Source organism: Parambassis ranga, chromosome 3, assembly GCF_900634625.1.
Source record: "Parambassis ranga chromosome 3, fParRan2.1, whole genome shotgun sequence".
Lineage (NCBI taxonomy): Eukaryota > Metazoa > Chordata > Actinopteri > Ambassidae > Parambassis > Parambassis ranga.
This window is the reverse complement of record NC_041024.1, coordinates 4944560-4959286: the sequence shown is the minus strand read 5'-3', so window position 1 is coordinate 4959286 and position 14727 is coordinate 4944560. Positions and strand designations below refer to the sequence as shown.

Sequence of the window (14727 nt, the reverse complement as noted above, 5' to 3'; positions counted from 1 at the left end):
ATTTCTCTTGCAGAGGTGCTGTAGATAATATTCCTCTATCCCAAATAGGAACATGACACAAAGAAGAAACATGGGAGCACACACACAGAAAATAAGTCAGTGTGAGGATTCATATTTTTGTGAACACTATTTAAAAGACGCATAATAATCTGACAAAAAAGGTCAGTTTGCATCACTTAAACAGGGTAATACACACCTTGATATTAGAAAGTTTAAAATCAACATGAGGACTAATTACAACTTATTAAAAAGAAAAGCCCGGTTATGTTATAAAACATACTTGATGTGGTGGTTTACTGGCATCACACTTTAACCCTTTGTAGGAAAGGTAACAATTTGAATTTATCTGTGAGTCAATGGCTGTAATAGTCACAGGTAGTCACATTGTGAACCAGATCTTTAATAGCCACTGGCCTCTATCCAGCTCTCTAACTCATTTTTCCATGCAACACACTTGTGACGTTGAACGTGACACATCAGGAGAAACAACAGAGGCAGTCAATTGTCTTTTTTTGTTCAGTTCAAAACATGAGTCTGTTTCCACTGAGAGACACTTTCCATCAGCAGCTGTCACTCAGACTAATAAGATGCCTTGTTCTCCTTTTTTTAAATGTACTTATCCTCAGGGTTTCAAAGGCAATGTACAAATAAACCAAACTAATCCTTTAAACACTCGTCTCCAGACTTGATGTTAGCACTGTACATAGAGACTTCCCATTTCCCCAAGCGATGCCAACGCAGGATGAGCCTGCATGGTTCAGCCTTTGCCACAGGGCACTGTGTTGAAATACACACACAAGCCTTCATGGTGCATCACTCTGCAGTATGAATTGTGTAATGTTTCTTAAAATCTGTTTCTCTTGTTATTGATAGGTCTTTTAAATGTCTGGAAACTCAAATCTGTGGTTGTTTCGAAAGTTTTGATGACATTTTTCCGTTTTTGTTGTTCAGATTATTTTGTCTGCATCTTTTGTATGAAGATAGTGGATGCTGATAACACTTCAGAGGGTCTCTGATGATGGTTCATTGTGTGATCTGCTGTGTGTCTGTGGTTTTAGATGTATTCGTAGTCCTCTCAAGAGTCCTGCTGTGATCCCACCTGCACCAGTTGCACCTTTTACAGGCACACACTGTAACACACACACACGCCCCCTGGCACAATATGCTTTCTCTCCTGTCTGGACCTGACCAGGTTCCCTGTTGGCCTTAGGCAGAGAAAGAGGTTCACCCTCCCTCTTCTCCCTAACAACACCTGGCACTCCACGTGTCTTGCCCTCTATCCGTCTGTCTCTCCATATGCCCTCCGTAACCTCACCTCCACCTGTTCCCCAGGTTCAGCAAAGTGAGTGTTGTGGTTTGCCTCAAGGCTCTTGCTGTTATGATGATTGCTGGATCAGGCACCTCCCTCTCCTCTCTGCTGTCTGTTCATGAGCTACTAGCATCACCAAACAGCCAGGAGTGTCTTCACACTTTCTCTGATCACATTCAGAGGCGGCATCATCCTGTCCCCTGCTGATCAGTCTCCCAGTCGTTTATGTGTGTGGTTCTTGGAGCTCAGCTCCGCTCTGGAATAACAGGAGTGTTTGTTTGATGACGGCAGAAGGAAGCAGGCTGAGTCATCAGTTACTTGTTTGAAAAAGGTGCAAATTAATCAAGCAACATGTGGACACATTTTTAGTGTATGACATTTTGGGGTTGAAAAGAAAAATGACACATATGTATGTAGCAATATTTTATCAGCCTCACCCAGAGGAGAATGAGTTAAACTGTCACTCCTCTCCTTTTGTCTGCTCTGTCCCTCTGTCTTCTGCACTTACACACACAGACACACAAATGCTAACTCATAACACTGTTTATGTTATGCAGCTGAATACTTCTCCACAGATATCCAGACTCTCACTAAGCCTTTGACTCCCCTCGAATGCAAAATGTTGTAACTGCCCTCCCGCTATGTGCATTCTGCTGTGTCCCAGTGGTGTGTGTGTGTGTTTGTAATGAAGCCATGCACTCAGGAGAAGAAACTGAGAGTCTGAGTGTGTAGCCGTTTAATTTAAGATGTAAGGTCAAAGAGGTTCTGAAGTTAATGACGCACAGCTGTTACAGAACGATCTTCTGCCTACAACTTTGTCGATTTTAGTCTGATTTCCTTATTTTTTTAATGAAAAAACCTCTTTGGTCTTGATTTAAATGGCAAAGAAAGAAAGGAGGATTTGAGAAGAGTCCGGAGAGACATGATGCTCTAGTTGCTATGGATACTGTATCAGCAGACCACTGCCAGCGGCCCCATGGGCTTCCAACACACACACAGAGAGGAGGGTGCGGCTGTTCCGCGGCTACAACCACAGATCTTCTCTGTTGATCTTTGTGCTCACAGTTTGGTCAGTTTCTTTGCTTTATTACTCAGCTGAACAGTGAGATGTGGTTATGACCATCACAGAGACAATAGCTTGACAAAGGTTACAGCCAGATTCAAAACCAATACAGCGGCAAAGTATATGAGCTCCGTCCAGCTGAATTTGAACCAGCCGAGAGGTCAGAGGCTCTGTCCCACGTCTCTGGTCCAAACTTTGTACTGGAGCCAAGCCACTTGGAGGAAACAGTAGAGGGAGGAAGTGGAGCAAAGGACCAGAGTATGTTGGACTTTATGTTGTCCACAGAGAGCAGTTTGTGAGGCTGTCACCACAGTGGTAAGTTTTAATCCTCCATACCTTCCCTGACTGATATCTTCCACAGGGGTGGGTGCAGATAGGAAGTCAGAGAGGACAGGTTTCGTGCAGGTTTCAGCTTTAAAGTATAAAGTTGATTATCCACGTTTCAACATGTGAACTGCAGGATAAGGTTGGGGACAGAAGTCTGCGTGCAGACAGTGGATTTGAAACAGGATGCAGGCCAAAAGGAGCATCAGATGGTGGCATTCACATGAGTTTCATTTCTGATTTGAACTATCTTGCAGGTTTAAAGCTATGCAGGCTAACAGATCAAGCAACAGACTGCAGCCAACTACCTGCAGATACAGCCATGTTTTAGGTTTAATTGTTCACCTACCCGTTTTATGAAGTTTCCTGCCCTTTCCAAACAGAATCCATTGCTGATTTTCCCATTGAATGGCTCCAATAGAAGCCTGTCAGTTGCCTAAATTTACACTCAAAGATAAAAAAAAAGTGCAAAATGCTTTATTTGATCCATTTTTTGAATCTGTGGTATTTCCATTATACCTTGTAGTCGAATTTCTTGGGTTAAAGATGGAAGACATGCTGGCTCTCCAGCATCCACCACTCAGGTAACTAAGGTGGGAGTGGGAGAGAATGATGCTGTGTCATTCAACTTTATATAGAGTCTATGGTGACGTCGAACTTTACAGTGAGTGTGCCCTGCAAGTTTTCTAAAAGAGAAGGTTCTTCTACCAATATACTATAGTTTAATACACATTTTAAAACAAAAAATATGGTTAGATGGAGCAAAAAGACAACAAATGGCTCGATTATAAGCCAAAAAACTCCTGAAAATGTTTTATTTCTATCATCTGGAGACACTTTCAAAGACTTTCTCAAACCAGATGAGTTTTCAAAAGGAGAGATTCTGGGAAAAGTCTGCCTTCATGCTGTAGCTCCTCCCCAACATAACCAGCAATTTTTGTATTATTTGGCTCCCAGGGATCTTGTGAGTCTTTCTTCCTAGAACACAGGTGTAGAGGAGTCACAGCCATGTGTTTCATTCTAGCAGTGGGGCGACAGTAGGTTGGTTTGTATGCAGTGTGTGTTTACCTAGCATGTGCACACATGTGAGAAATTCCATGTTTGTCCCAGTGGTCTTTTAAATGTTGCTTTCTGTGGATGCAGCAAGGCAGAGTCGTGTGGCTGTGCTGAGTGATGCATGTCACATGTGTGAAGAAGTGGGGAGTGTTTTTTACTGAAGATCCGGGTCAGTTGGTCGAATCTAAGGGAGTGTGTGTGTTTACACATCAAACAGAGAGAGAGAGAGAGAGAGAGAGAGAGAGAGAGAGAGAGGGAAAGAAAGAGTGGAGTCAAAGGAAATCTGTGTGAAAGAGGCTGCCGCAGGGATCTAAGTGCTTTGATACATTCTCTCAGTGTAGATAGCAAATGTTTTCCCAAGACAGGAGACAATGGGACCAGACACAGGAGAGAGGCGGAGAGAGAGAGAGAGAGACAGAGAGACACACACACATTCTTTAGTGTGGTGTCCGGTCCAGTCCTGTCCTTTCTCGTCACTGCAGGGACAGCTGTGTCATTTTCGTACCACAGGACTCCTGGGCTCCGGCCCGGAATGTGCCTGGTCCCCTTTTCTGCCTCCCTCATGCTCACAGTGTGCCTATTTACTCCAGACTATTGTTACTTGTTACAAACAGATGTACAGTTTTTGTACATAGCTTTTAACTTAAAATAATTATTACTATTTGGACAACTATGGCACAGAAGGCTTTTGTTTTTTGCAAACTATTTCAGTTTTGGTTCATTTTCAGTAAAGAGCTTCGTCCTTTGCTTGTTCAAGCATGTTCACTGGATTCTCTCCTGTTCTCGGGTCGCAGTTTTTAGCAGTTTAGTCACTGCATTAGTTAACCTTTTACTGTTTACCCACAGTTTCCTGTAATGTAGACGAGTTATGCACCATAGCATTCAGGGTATCTATTTTTTTTAATCCATATTCTTAAAAAATTGATAGGAATAAATGTTTTGCATGATTCTGATTGTGCTGATATGTTTAGCTTGGAGTTCACTGAACTCACCTGCTGTCCTCCACACCCTGAGGGCTGCAAAGTCAGTGGGACGGTCCCTCTTCCTCTCTCTCTCTGTCTGTGTAGACAGAGACAGACTGTGGGTTGTATTAAACAGCTGCAGAATAAGGACCAGTAGTCGCCCCTCAAACACAGGAAATCCCCTTACTTCTGCTTCACGGCTCTGTTGTGGCCGCATGTCTGTGTATACATTTCTGCGGCACTGATCCTGTGTGCATGCGCCAGAGTCTGTCGGGGGTTTTTCAGGAGGGGGGAGTTACAGTATTGGAGGGCTGACCAGCGGACTAACCAGCTGCAGTCCCCAGGGACACACACACACGAACACAAAAAGTTAAAACAAACACGACCAGAGCCTTTTTCTCAGGACAATTTTAGACACTCCTATTGGCTGACCCATGCAGGAGCCCTATTTTTTCATTGGCCATCCTGCATCCCCCACTCTGCTTTTCTCTTTAAGGAAGTTTGGAGGTTTGGCCTCTGAACCCTGACCCTTTGGGGAAGGCAGAAAATCTTTCTAAAGGGACCTGGCGAGAGACGAGGTTTCTCTGTGGAATGTCTTGATTTGGGTCACTTTTCTTTCTCCACTGCTGGCTGCTGACTGGTTTACAGGCCTTTCAGCCTCTTTAGTGAGGTAGAGGGTGAAATCCCATGTCATGATAATGAATGGCAAGTTTAACTGTGCACTCTAAAGTTCACTGTATGTGTTCTTGTTGTGAGAAACAGAATTCCAGTTACCTCCATTATTTTACAGTGGATGAAAAAAAACTATCCACTTGACTTGTTTCTGGGAGGAGAAGAAAATATATAATTTTGTGATTTGGCTGACTGGTAGAGTAAGAAGCACTTTCACATCTTGGTGTGATGATCTATTAGACGCCGACCTCGCCAGCCTGTGTTTGGCACCACTTCCTCCTGGGGGCAACCCGCGGTTCACGTCTGCGACTCCTGTGATTGGCCGTAAAGGGCTCTGTGGTTGTTAACTGGTGAGTTGCTTTGCCAGCGGGAGGCTGTGGGCTGGGCCACGCCGCTTGGCCTGATCTCTAATTAGCACTGGCTTGTCAGCTGGTCAGGGTGGATCTGTCTGGGAAATTGCAGTCTTGAACACACAGACTCACATACACAGAAACCATAGCTGGGAAACACACGTTGAAGCAACACTGGGCTGAGGACTGTCCTTCACTTTTAAGAGTTCGTCTGTGATCATGTGGCTTCGACTTGTGTTTCTGCTTGATTCATGTTAGGCTGAAGTGGCTTAGGGCTCGGGGTGTGTTTGTGGGTGCACTATTAGAAGCCTGACTACAGCACTGAAGAGGTTAACAGTCTCGGGGGGAGGCTCATGTTACCAGCAGTAGGGCAGGTCCTTCTCTATTCTCCCCCTCCCCTTAGTTTCTCTCTGTGTTAGTCCAGAGAGAGAGAGATGAACTGTGCCCGGGGGATGAAGCATCAGTGCAGTGAGCGACAAAGGAGCTCAATCTAGGAACACTGCCAGGGTGTTAAAGAGAGAGAGAGGGAGAGAGAGGGAGAGAGAGAGAGGGAGAGAGACAAACAGAGAGGGAGTGGAGCAATATCTGGCTGTGTGAACTCTCTCAGCGGCATGATTTCCATGAAGCTCTCTGTCCAGTTTGGCATTTTACCGCAGCGCTCTCGTTCCCACGGCAACCAGGACACCCTGACCAGGTAGATACCTGTGTGTCTGCATTAGGTGTGTGTGCACGTGTCCTTCTCTGACTGCAATGTTCACAAAGATGCTTACATGTATTAAACAGCTCAGCTGTCCACACATTGAATCTTTATTTTCTTTTTTTGTGTCTTTCTGTGTGTGTGTGTGGGAATTCCCCCTGTGGCTGTATGGATGAGTTGAAACTGTTGCGGTCTCACTACCTCTCAGCTCGTTTGCTCCATAGATGCTTTCAGCTCTTAGTGTCTCTCTGCTTTGCTTCTGTTTGATTTATTCTGCCGGTGAATTTAGCAGGAAGTCATGTTGTCCTCTCTGTTTGTCAGGTTGTGAGCAAGGCGGTTCAGATTGTATTTGGTCTGCCAAGACGCAGCTGATTAGGTTTTTGGTGGTAATTTTATTCTGGGATTTTTGCCATTGAAAAGTCTTTGTTTTTGTTTTTTGTTGTTTTTTTAAGAGCCATAATTGGTGTGATGGGGGGAAACAGTCAAGGCGTCCAAGTTGGCTACTGAACAGCACTGCAATAACTTCTTATTTTGTTTTATAATACAAACTGAAAGACTGATGATGAATGGGAGCATATATTAATGGCAGGATATAAAAAGTTGGCATTGGACACTGCACGTCTGTATTCTGACAACACTGCAGAATCATTTTTCCTTGATCCACTTGAAAACACCAGCTCTGTGTGTGTCTGTGCATGTCTTCTCACAGTGCAGCCAACCCTGCACTGGCCCGTCACCATCAGCCTCCCCTCTGGTCCTTTCAAAGTAATGTTTGCCAACTGGCTAGGCTTCCTGTCCCCCACAGACTGCAGGCTGACACACACACACACACACATATATATTTACAAATATCCTGTATTAACTCCCGGCATGTTTGTGGAGCTCAGATGGGTCTGTTTGAACAGTTACACACACACGCACACACACAACACACCATGATGTCACCCCACTGACAAGCCTTTGTTCATATGACAGACAACCCCATTCAGAGTCTTTGTGCATGTGTGTGTGCTTGTCTGTGTGTATCCAAGTCAAAGTCAGTTAAGATGAAGAATAAAGAATCATCAGGAAGTCTGAAACACTGATCAGTCGGTCAAAACTGTTTCCGTTCAGCACAAATTCATCGGAAATTTACTATTCAAATGACAATACTTTGAATTATTGCACAAAAATAATGCTGAGTAGTGTTGTGTTCATGGGATGAGAGACATCGCACTCCACTGTCTGTGTCTGCTGACTAAATGTAGTATCTCTTTGCCTATTTGCAGAGAGCAGAGAGCCAGGTAGACTCCGTCATCTGTCCACTCTGGAAGATGTACTCTTTAGATTGCTAATGTGAGCCACTCTCTCTCTCTCTTTTCTGTGTAGCTGGGATGACAGCAGCTCTGTGAGCAGCGGCATCAGTGACAACATCGACACAGATGATATCAACACCAGCTCTTCCATCTCTTCCTACACCAACACACCCGCAGCGCAGCGCAAAGGCCTCAACACAAAGGTAAGGCTTTGGTGTATATTTTTTAGTGTAGTTGGAGGGAGCCACATCGGCCTTAAAATCATTAAGATTAGAGCCTCTGATCCTCTCAGCTGACTCACACCTGTATGTCACATGTACGGTTTGTTGTGGCTGATGTGGAGCCAGTCTTCCTGTGACGTGTGCCCATTATTGCTGCAGAGGTTGAGGTGCTGACAAAAAAAAACAAAGAGGAGGACAAAGGAGTCTTTCTCTTTGGGTGCAGCAGCCTGACACAGTGCAGATTAATAATGTCTGCCTCATCTGTCCTCTGGCAATTACACATTGGCTGCCAACGAGCCCTGCAAACAGAGCAGCTCCCTGCATTTTTGTAGTGTTGCCTGGAAAATTGCAGAATAACCTCAAAATCAGCAGTCATCTGACCAACAGCTGTAATTTACTGTGTTACTTAAGTTTATGGTGATGTAGCTGCAATAAAGACAGTGGAACCTCTACAAAAGAAAAAGTGCAGGCTTTGTGCTTAGGCTCTGGTCGTCAGGTGATGGTGGGGTGGACACTTGTTGGATTAACTAGAAGGTTTGTGGTCATAAAATGGAGTACTTCTTAGAGCCACTTGGCAACGTCCCATAAAAGATGCTTTCTCCAGCAGTAGTAAATCTGACATAGCCTCTGTGTGTGTGTTACCAGCCTGTGACGGATGCAGAGAAGCACTCAGCCTCCACAGCAGTGCACCAGGCCTGGTCAGGAGACGAGGTGAAGAGGCCAGACGGCGGGTCAGACAGTGGGGTCAAGATGGAGCCGGGCTCCAAATGGGGCCGCCGGAACCCCTCCGACATCTCTGATGAGTCCGACAAGGGCGGCTCAGGAAGGAAGACCCCCTCCGTGTCCCAAACTGGCTCCTGGAGGAGAGGCATGACCACTCAGGTGGGGGTTACATCTCCCCGGACCAAAAGCACAAGTAGCACGGGTTCAGCGGGTTCAGTCGGCCTCAAGACCCACAGTTCAGGTAACACAGAAAAAAAACAAGCAAATGAATCAATATCTTTTCCTGCGTAAACTTCACTCCTGAACCTTAATAATATATTTATTGTGTGCCCTACAGGTAAAACAGATGATGTCAAGGTGTCAGAAAAAGGGCGTCTCTCTCCTCGTTCTAACGGGCTTCACCGTTCGCCCTCAGACACCGGACGCAGCAGTGGCGATGAGGCAAAAAAACAGTCGATCCCCACCAGCCGCACACCCACAACAAACACTCTCACCCACACTGTCTCAGACCCCCACTCCCAAATGCACACACTGGCGTCACGCACCCCAACCAGCACATTTGGCTTCAAGAAGCAAGGCATGGTAACCATAGTTACTGCCAGCGGAGCCACCATCACCAGTGGCTCAGCCACCCTGGGGAAGATGCCCAAATCTGGGGCACGCTCGCTGTCAGGAGGGCTTAAGGCTAGTGGACAGGATGGTACATCTATGTTGGGTCACCATGACGACGGCTTCCTCCCAATGAGTGCACGCTCCACGCTACAGTACCGCAGCCTGCCGAGGCCAAGCCGCTCCGGAGCAGCTGCCCGCAACGGAAACCGCTCTTCTACCAGTAGCATTGAAGCTGCTGTACTGTCCGTCACCTCTCATGGGAAAAACTCCATCAGCATATCTAAGCCTAACAGCTCAGCATTGCTGCCAGCCAATCAGACGGATCGGGAGAAGGGCGTCTCTGAGATCGACAACCTCAGGAGTGGAGTCGGGATGCAGAGCGGAGGAGCGACGACTGTTCCTCTGACAGGAAGACAGCAGGTTTCTTCTCCTACGCTTCGCAGGTGAGCCCGCACACACGCAGACCATCATGTGTATTGTCAATAATCCTGCAGACATACTGACGGCTACCAGATGAGCCACACTGAGCCGGGCTCCTTTGTATGGACTTGACTTTACCCACTGACAACACACAGAGACCATTTTTAAAGGTTGTAATCATGCAGTCGCTGTAAATGATAAGCAGCGGTGACTAAGGATCACACGTGTGGGCTTGTTACACACACACACACACATATACACTCCGTCTCAGTGAGGTTAAATCGGGCCATTGTGAATGCAGGCCTTGAGCTGAGCTGATCAGCTGCCAACCCTCAGCCTTGGTGGTGTATGGGGGGAGGGTGTGGTGCAGGGTAATGGGAGCTGAGTCTTACCTCAGCGCTCTGCCCTCATTAATGTGAGGGAGTGATAACTCTTCAAAGAGACTCTGTTGCTATTATCGCCCACCACGGCTCCAGTCATCACAGCCTGCCATTTAACTCAAACCCAGGATTAGTGCAGAATGAGGAGAGAGTTTAGTGTGTGTGTGTGTGAGTGTGAGCTGACACTCACATTTAAGCACAGATTCTTCTGACTACATACCTGCTACTGTAGAGTCAAGAATAATACCTAAACTTTTGGGAAGCTTACTTCAGTTCTCTCCACTGTTCAACAGAACAGCCATGTTTGTTTATCTGACCTTCTTTGTTACATTTGTCACTCTCCAGAGGATTAATGATAGTGGTGTCCCCATCTTCTCCTTTATCAGAACCCAGACTTGGTGAATTTTGTTCCAAAAAGAAGATTGCCCTAGTTAACCTCTTCTTCTCCCCTGTCTCATCTACAACAGGTTATTTGGTGGGAAGCCCAGTAAACAGGCTCCGGTCACAACAGCTGAAAATATGAAGAACTCCACTGTTATCTCCAACCCCCATGCTACCATGAACCATGTGGCCACAGTGCTGGAGTCCCCTGATGGAGGTCTGGGAGGAGGGGACAGTGAGACCAGCAGCCCCCTGTTCGGAGGCAGAGCACTGGGATCGGGGACAGGGACACTGGGCAGCGAGCAGGTGAGACAGCAGATGGAAATAAGTGAGTAAGATCAGATTATTGGTCTGTATCAATATTTGTTGTGCTTATTGCTACCTTTCCGGAAGTATCCCAGTCTATTTTTAGAACTGGGTCACGGGAGCAGACACTGATTAGTTGTGCTGTTATTTTTGGCTGCACATGCCCACCGCCCAATAGTTACCATGAAAAAGGGGAAAGTGTGTTGCTGGTTTGTTTCTTGGACTTGGGGTTGGATTTCTTTTTTTGGATCTAAAAATGGCTCTTTGTCTGTTTCTCAGTCCAGTTGCTGCTTGGTGGACCACAGTGACATTTTAAAATGACACAGATGCCTTCAGAAAAAATTAGTACAAACACCGAGCCACATATGAATTTGCTTTTTACAGAAAATCGGAAAGAAAGACGACAAAGCTGTAAAGTTTATACATCAAATTATTCTAGTTACTCTCTTTTACAAGGATTTTCAGTCATTGATAATTGTATACCTCTGTGCTTAGAGATGATTATGGTCCCCGTGCATTAAGTTTGTTTGTTGAGCCACTGACAAAACTTTAGCGAGGACACAAGGATGACTCAGTTCTCACCTTACTATTACCACAAATGCTAACGTGGGCAGTGTAGGCGACTTAACTGTAGGCTACATATTGCGGCAGTGCAGAAATGTCTGAGCATGCTCAGTCATGAACATGAACACTATGTTCTCACATGATTCATACAGATTTATCACACAAGTTATGAATCATAATGTGACACACAGGGCTTTGCTCTTCAGAGGTAGCTGTCAGTCTCTATAAATGGTTAGCAACAGTCTGAAATACAAAGTCGGCCACATTTATAATCATAAATTAAAGAACCAGATCCTTGTCAAGGCACCAAAAACAAAACAAAAATTAGTCTGAAAATATTGGACGCATATGTAGGTTTTTTAAGTGTCATCTTTGCCCTGCCACAGGCCTCCAGCCCCGGCTCAGTCTACTCTTCCACCGGCCCTTCTAACAGCCTGACATGGGGGACCACATTCAGCAGCTCCTCCGTCCAGAGCAGGGAAAGCACGCTGGGTGGCCACGGCGGGGCGGGCAGCATGGGCTTCCCATCTGTCAGCAGCATGCACACCAGCAGCGAGTCCATCGACATGAGCCTGGGCAGCGCTGGAGGAGGCGGTGTCCATGGTAACCACAGGGAGGACACCCTGTCCGCTCTGGGTCGCACCGGCAGCGTCAAGACCGGCATGTCTGAGAGGTGAGGACACGCAAAGAGTTTATATATCTCCTCATGAGCACCTTTATGTTTTCGTATGTTGGCTGTATCGTACGCACAGTCCTGACATTAATACTTTTGGAATTCAGAATTTGAGATGATGCACCAAGCACCCGTGGTGATGAGGTGTCGCTTCTTGTTTGCTATTCTGTCTGCATCCGAGCAGTGAAACGAGATCCTGTGGGCGTCCAGGCCGGTTGATTATACAGTAATTGTGGTCATTGTAGGCTCCAGATTCCATCCTGACAGGTTGACTGTGTAATGTGACAGGAATGTCTCAGAGGAAACTTAATATCATCTGGATTTAACACTGTGAGGTTGTGACATGACATCACCCGTCGTGCTGTTCTGAAGGATTTCTACTTTATCCTCTAAAAAAAAACCTTTCTTTCTCTGTGTGTGTGTGTGTCTGTTGTGCGTTTTCCTTCCTTCCTGTCTTCCATCAGCCCCCTCTCCTCTCCCTCCGCTAGCCCTATATTCAGCCGAAACACGCTACCACGGAAGCAGGACAGGTAAATGTACCTGTGTGCAGTGTTAGGCTTTTGGTGAAACAGCTGTGGAGGTTCCCTCTGAAACCACCACACAGAGAACACCACGTAGAACCTCAGAGAGCCTTTGTACGAAGTGTGTTGCTCTGTGTGGTAGTTTGTGGTTATTTTTAGGACCTCCAGCTCCTGTGTGAATGGGAGAACAAATGTGCGGTAGTCTGTGTGGATGTTGGCAGCTTCAGTGTGTTTTTTGTTTAGTGGTTCACTGTAGTCTGTAATCACTGTTCACTTACTGCCACCTTGTGGTCGAGTGCAGTTATTAGCATGTACGCAGGATGTTTGTGTTTGTTTTTACGTTGCAAAAATGTCAATCTTAAGGATTTTTTTTCTATTTCTGAGACCTTAGAGCTTTAAAAAGTCATAATATTGTTCTTTTTTCTTTATTATTGTGCAAAATTGGATCATCAATTACTTTAAGGACTCAGTAATTGATTACCTAAAAGATGGATGTTTATTGCAGTATAGAAGTATTTCATCTTTGCAAGTTAAATATATAGTAGGATTGTTTTTGAGAGATGCAGCCACTTGTTTCTTTGCCTCCTTGCTTCCTTTGTTTTCCTCCTCTGAAGTGTTTCTCTCCCACAGCGGGCCACACTGTGGTAGAAACACTCTGCCTAAGAAAGGACTCAGGTACTGCATTCACTCCCGCTGTTGCACACTGTTTTGCACACTGGTTCACCAAATCGTCCTCTTTTGTTCTTCTGCGTCCACTCTTCAAGGCTCACGCTTTTAAAAAAAAATGTTTTCGTTCAGCACGTGTTGTTGTCGCCATGCCGAGGTGTCACTGTTGCTTTGCTGCAAGCAGACTTGATTTGTGAAAGTTTCAAATCATTCTTTGGCTTCTTTTCTGCTTTCTGTTGCTCACAGCTGAATCACTCTGTGTTGATGCTCTGTTGTTTTTTATGTTGTTTCAGCATTTGATTCATCCACTGTTAAATCCTGGCTATTAATCTGTCTGCTTAAGAAAAAAAAATGTGAAAAATATAAATCCAGAATTCATCTTGTCCACCTTGCACCTGCTGGTTCCTTGCCTCCACTTTAATGTTTTTTTCTTTCACTTCCTGTAGGTATGGCCCGTCACCACAGCTGCGAGGCCATGAGGAGGCCCGTGACTGGCTGCGCTCCCACTCCACTAGTGGGCTGCAGGACTCAGTCAGCAACTCCCCGTTCTCCCCCGGCTCCAGCCTCACCTCCCCCTCCGGCACTCGCTTCAACTTTGGACAGCTTGGTAGGGCACCAAAAAACCAGCATAGACAATATAATCATTTAAAAATGCCAAATATTCATCATATCAACCTCTTATATGCGTTTTCACAGCATCAAGTCCAACCTCAGCTGCACAGATCAACCTCGCAGGTATGCGCAACAACAGCTTGACCAATCAGGACGCCCCCTTTGACCCCTGCAGCGACAACCGACTGAGAAACTCCTGCATGTCTCTTGATGAGAAGACTCGCACCATGAGTCGATCCGGATCCTTCAGGGATGGCTTTGAGGAAGGTAGGAGGAGAAAGATGAATATTCAATGACTCTGTGGTGTGAGAGATGTTTAGGAATTAGGTGTAATCCCTTTCCAAGACCTGCATGTCTCCGTCCCTCCCTGACTCTGAAGCCTCCTTTTCCTTATTTCATATCCCCATGCCCAAAGAGTTATTATTCCATTTGTTTAGGGGACATTAGTGCGGATTACAACCACTCCTCTATGAAAAGCCCTTTTATCCCCTTAGAAATCCATAATCAGCTTTGGTTTGTTCCTTTGTTTTTCCATAAGCTTGTTTATTGGGAAAAGTACCCAGCAGTGCTTTTCCCACCAGCGGGCAGGCTCCCTGCTCAGGAGACGCTTTTGCCGCTGTACTCTTATCAGTCCTCAGAGCTGAAGAAAGAGGCGCAAAGCTAGGAAGGACAGAGAAGGAAAGGCATCTTAGTTAACCATGGTACAAAAAAATAAAAAAACTGATTTTTGTCTTGTAAAGATAAATAAATAGAGAAGAAAAGAGCAACTTGAGAGACGAACAGTTAGAGATCCAATCCAGTGACACTGAAACTGGTTTTGTGAATGCACCTCAGGGGAATCAGCTGTGTTTGTGTTCTTTAGGGAACCTGGTAAACCTAGAATCCATTGCTGAAAACCATCCTTGATACTTCAGCCTGAG

General features: G+C 45.7%; 1 protein-coding gene across 9 annotated transcripts in view; it reads left to right on the top strand.

Moving 5' to 3' along the window:
- nav2a (neuron navigator 2a) overlaps positions 1-14727 on the top strand; it is a 116708-nt gene that overhangs the window by 90021 nt on the left and 11960 nt on the right. For 6 of the 9 annotated variants that reach the window (XM_028401199.1, XM_028401200.1, XM_028401193.1 and 3 more), the window contains 9 exons: positions 7802-7931; positions 8595-8913; positions 9010-9727; positions 10552-10771; positions 11722-12008; positions 12473-12538; positions 13160-13204; positions 13642-13802; positions 13892-14074. In XM_028401199.1, the coding sequence (XP_028257000.1) occupies positions 7802-7931; positions 8595-8913; positions 9010-9727; positions 10552-10771; positions 11722-12008; positions 12473-12538; positions 13160-13204; positions 13642-13802; positions 13892-14074 (2129 nt within the window). The remainder of the gene's footprint in view (positions 1-7801; positions 7932-8594; positions 8914-9009; positions 9728-10551; positions 10772-11721; positions 12009-12472; positions 12539-13159; positions 13205-13641; positions 13803-13891; positions 14075-14727) is intronic. The other 3 variants (XM_028401195.1, XM_028401197.1, XM_028401196.1) reach the window with 2 other exon arrangements.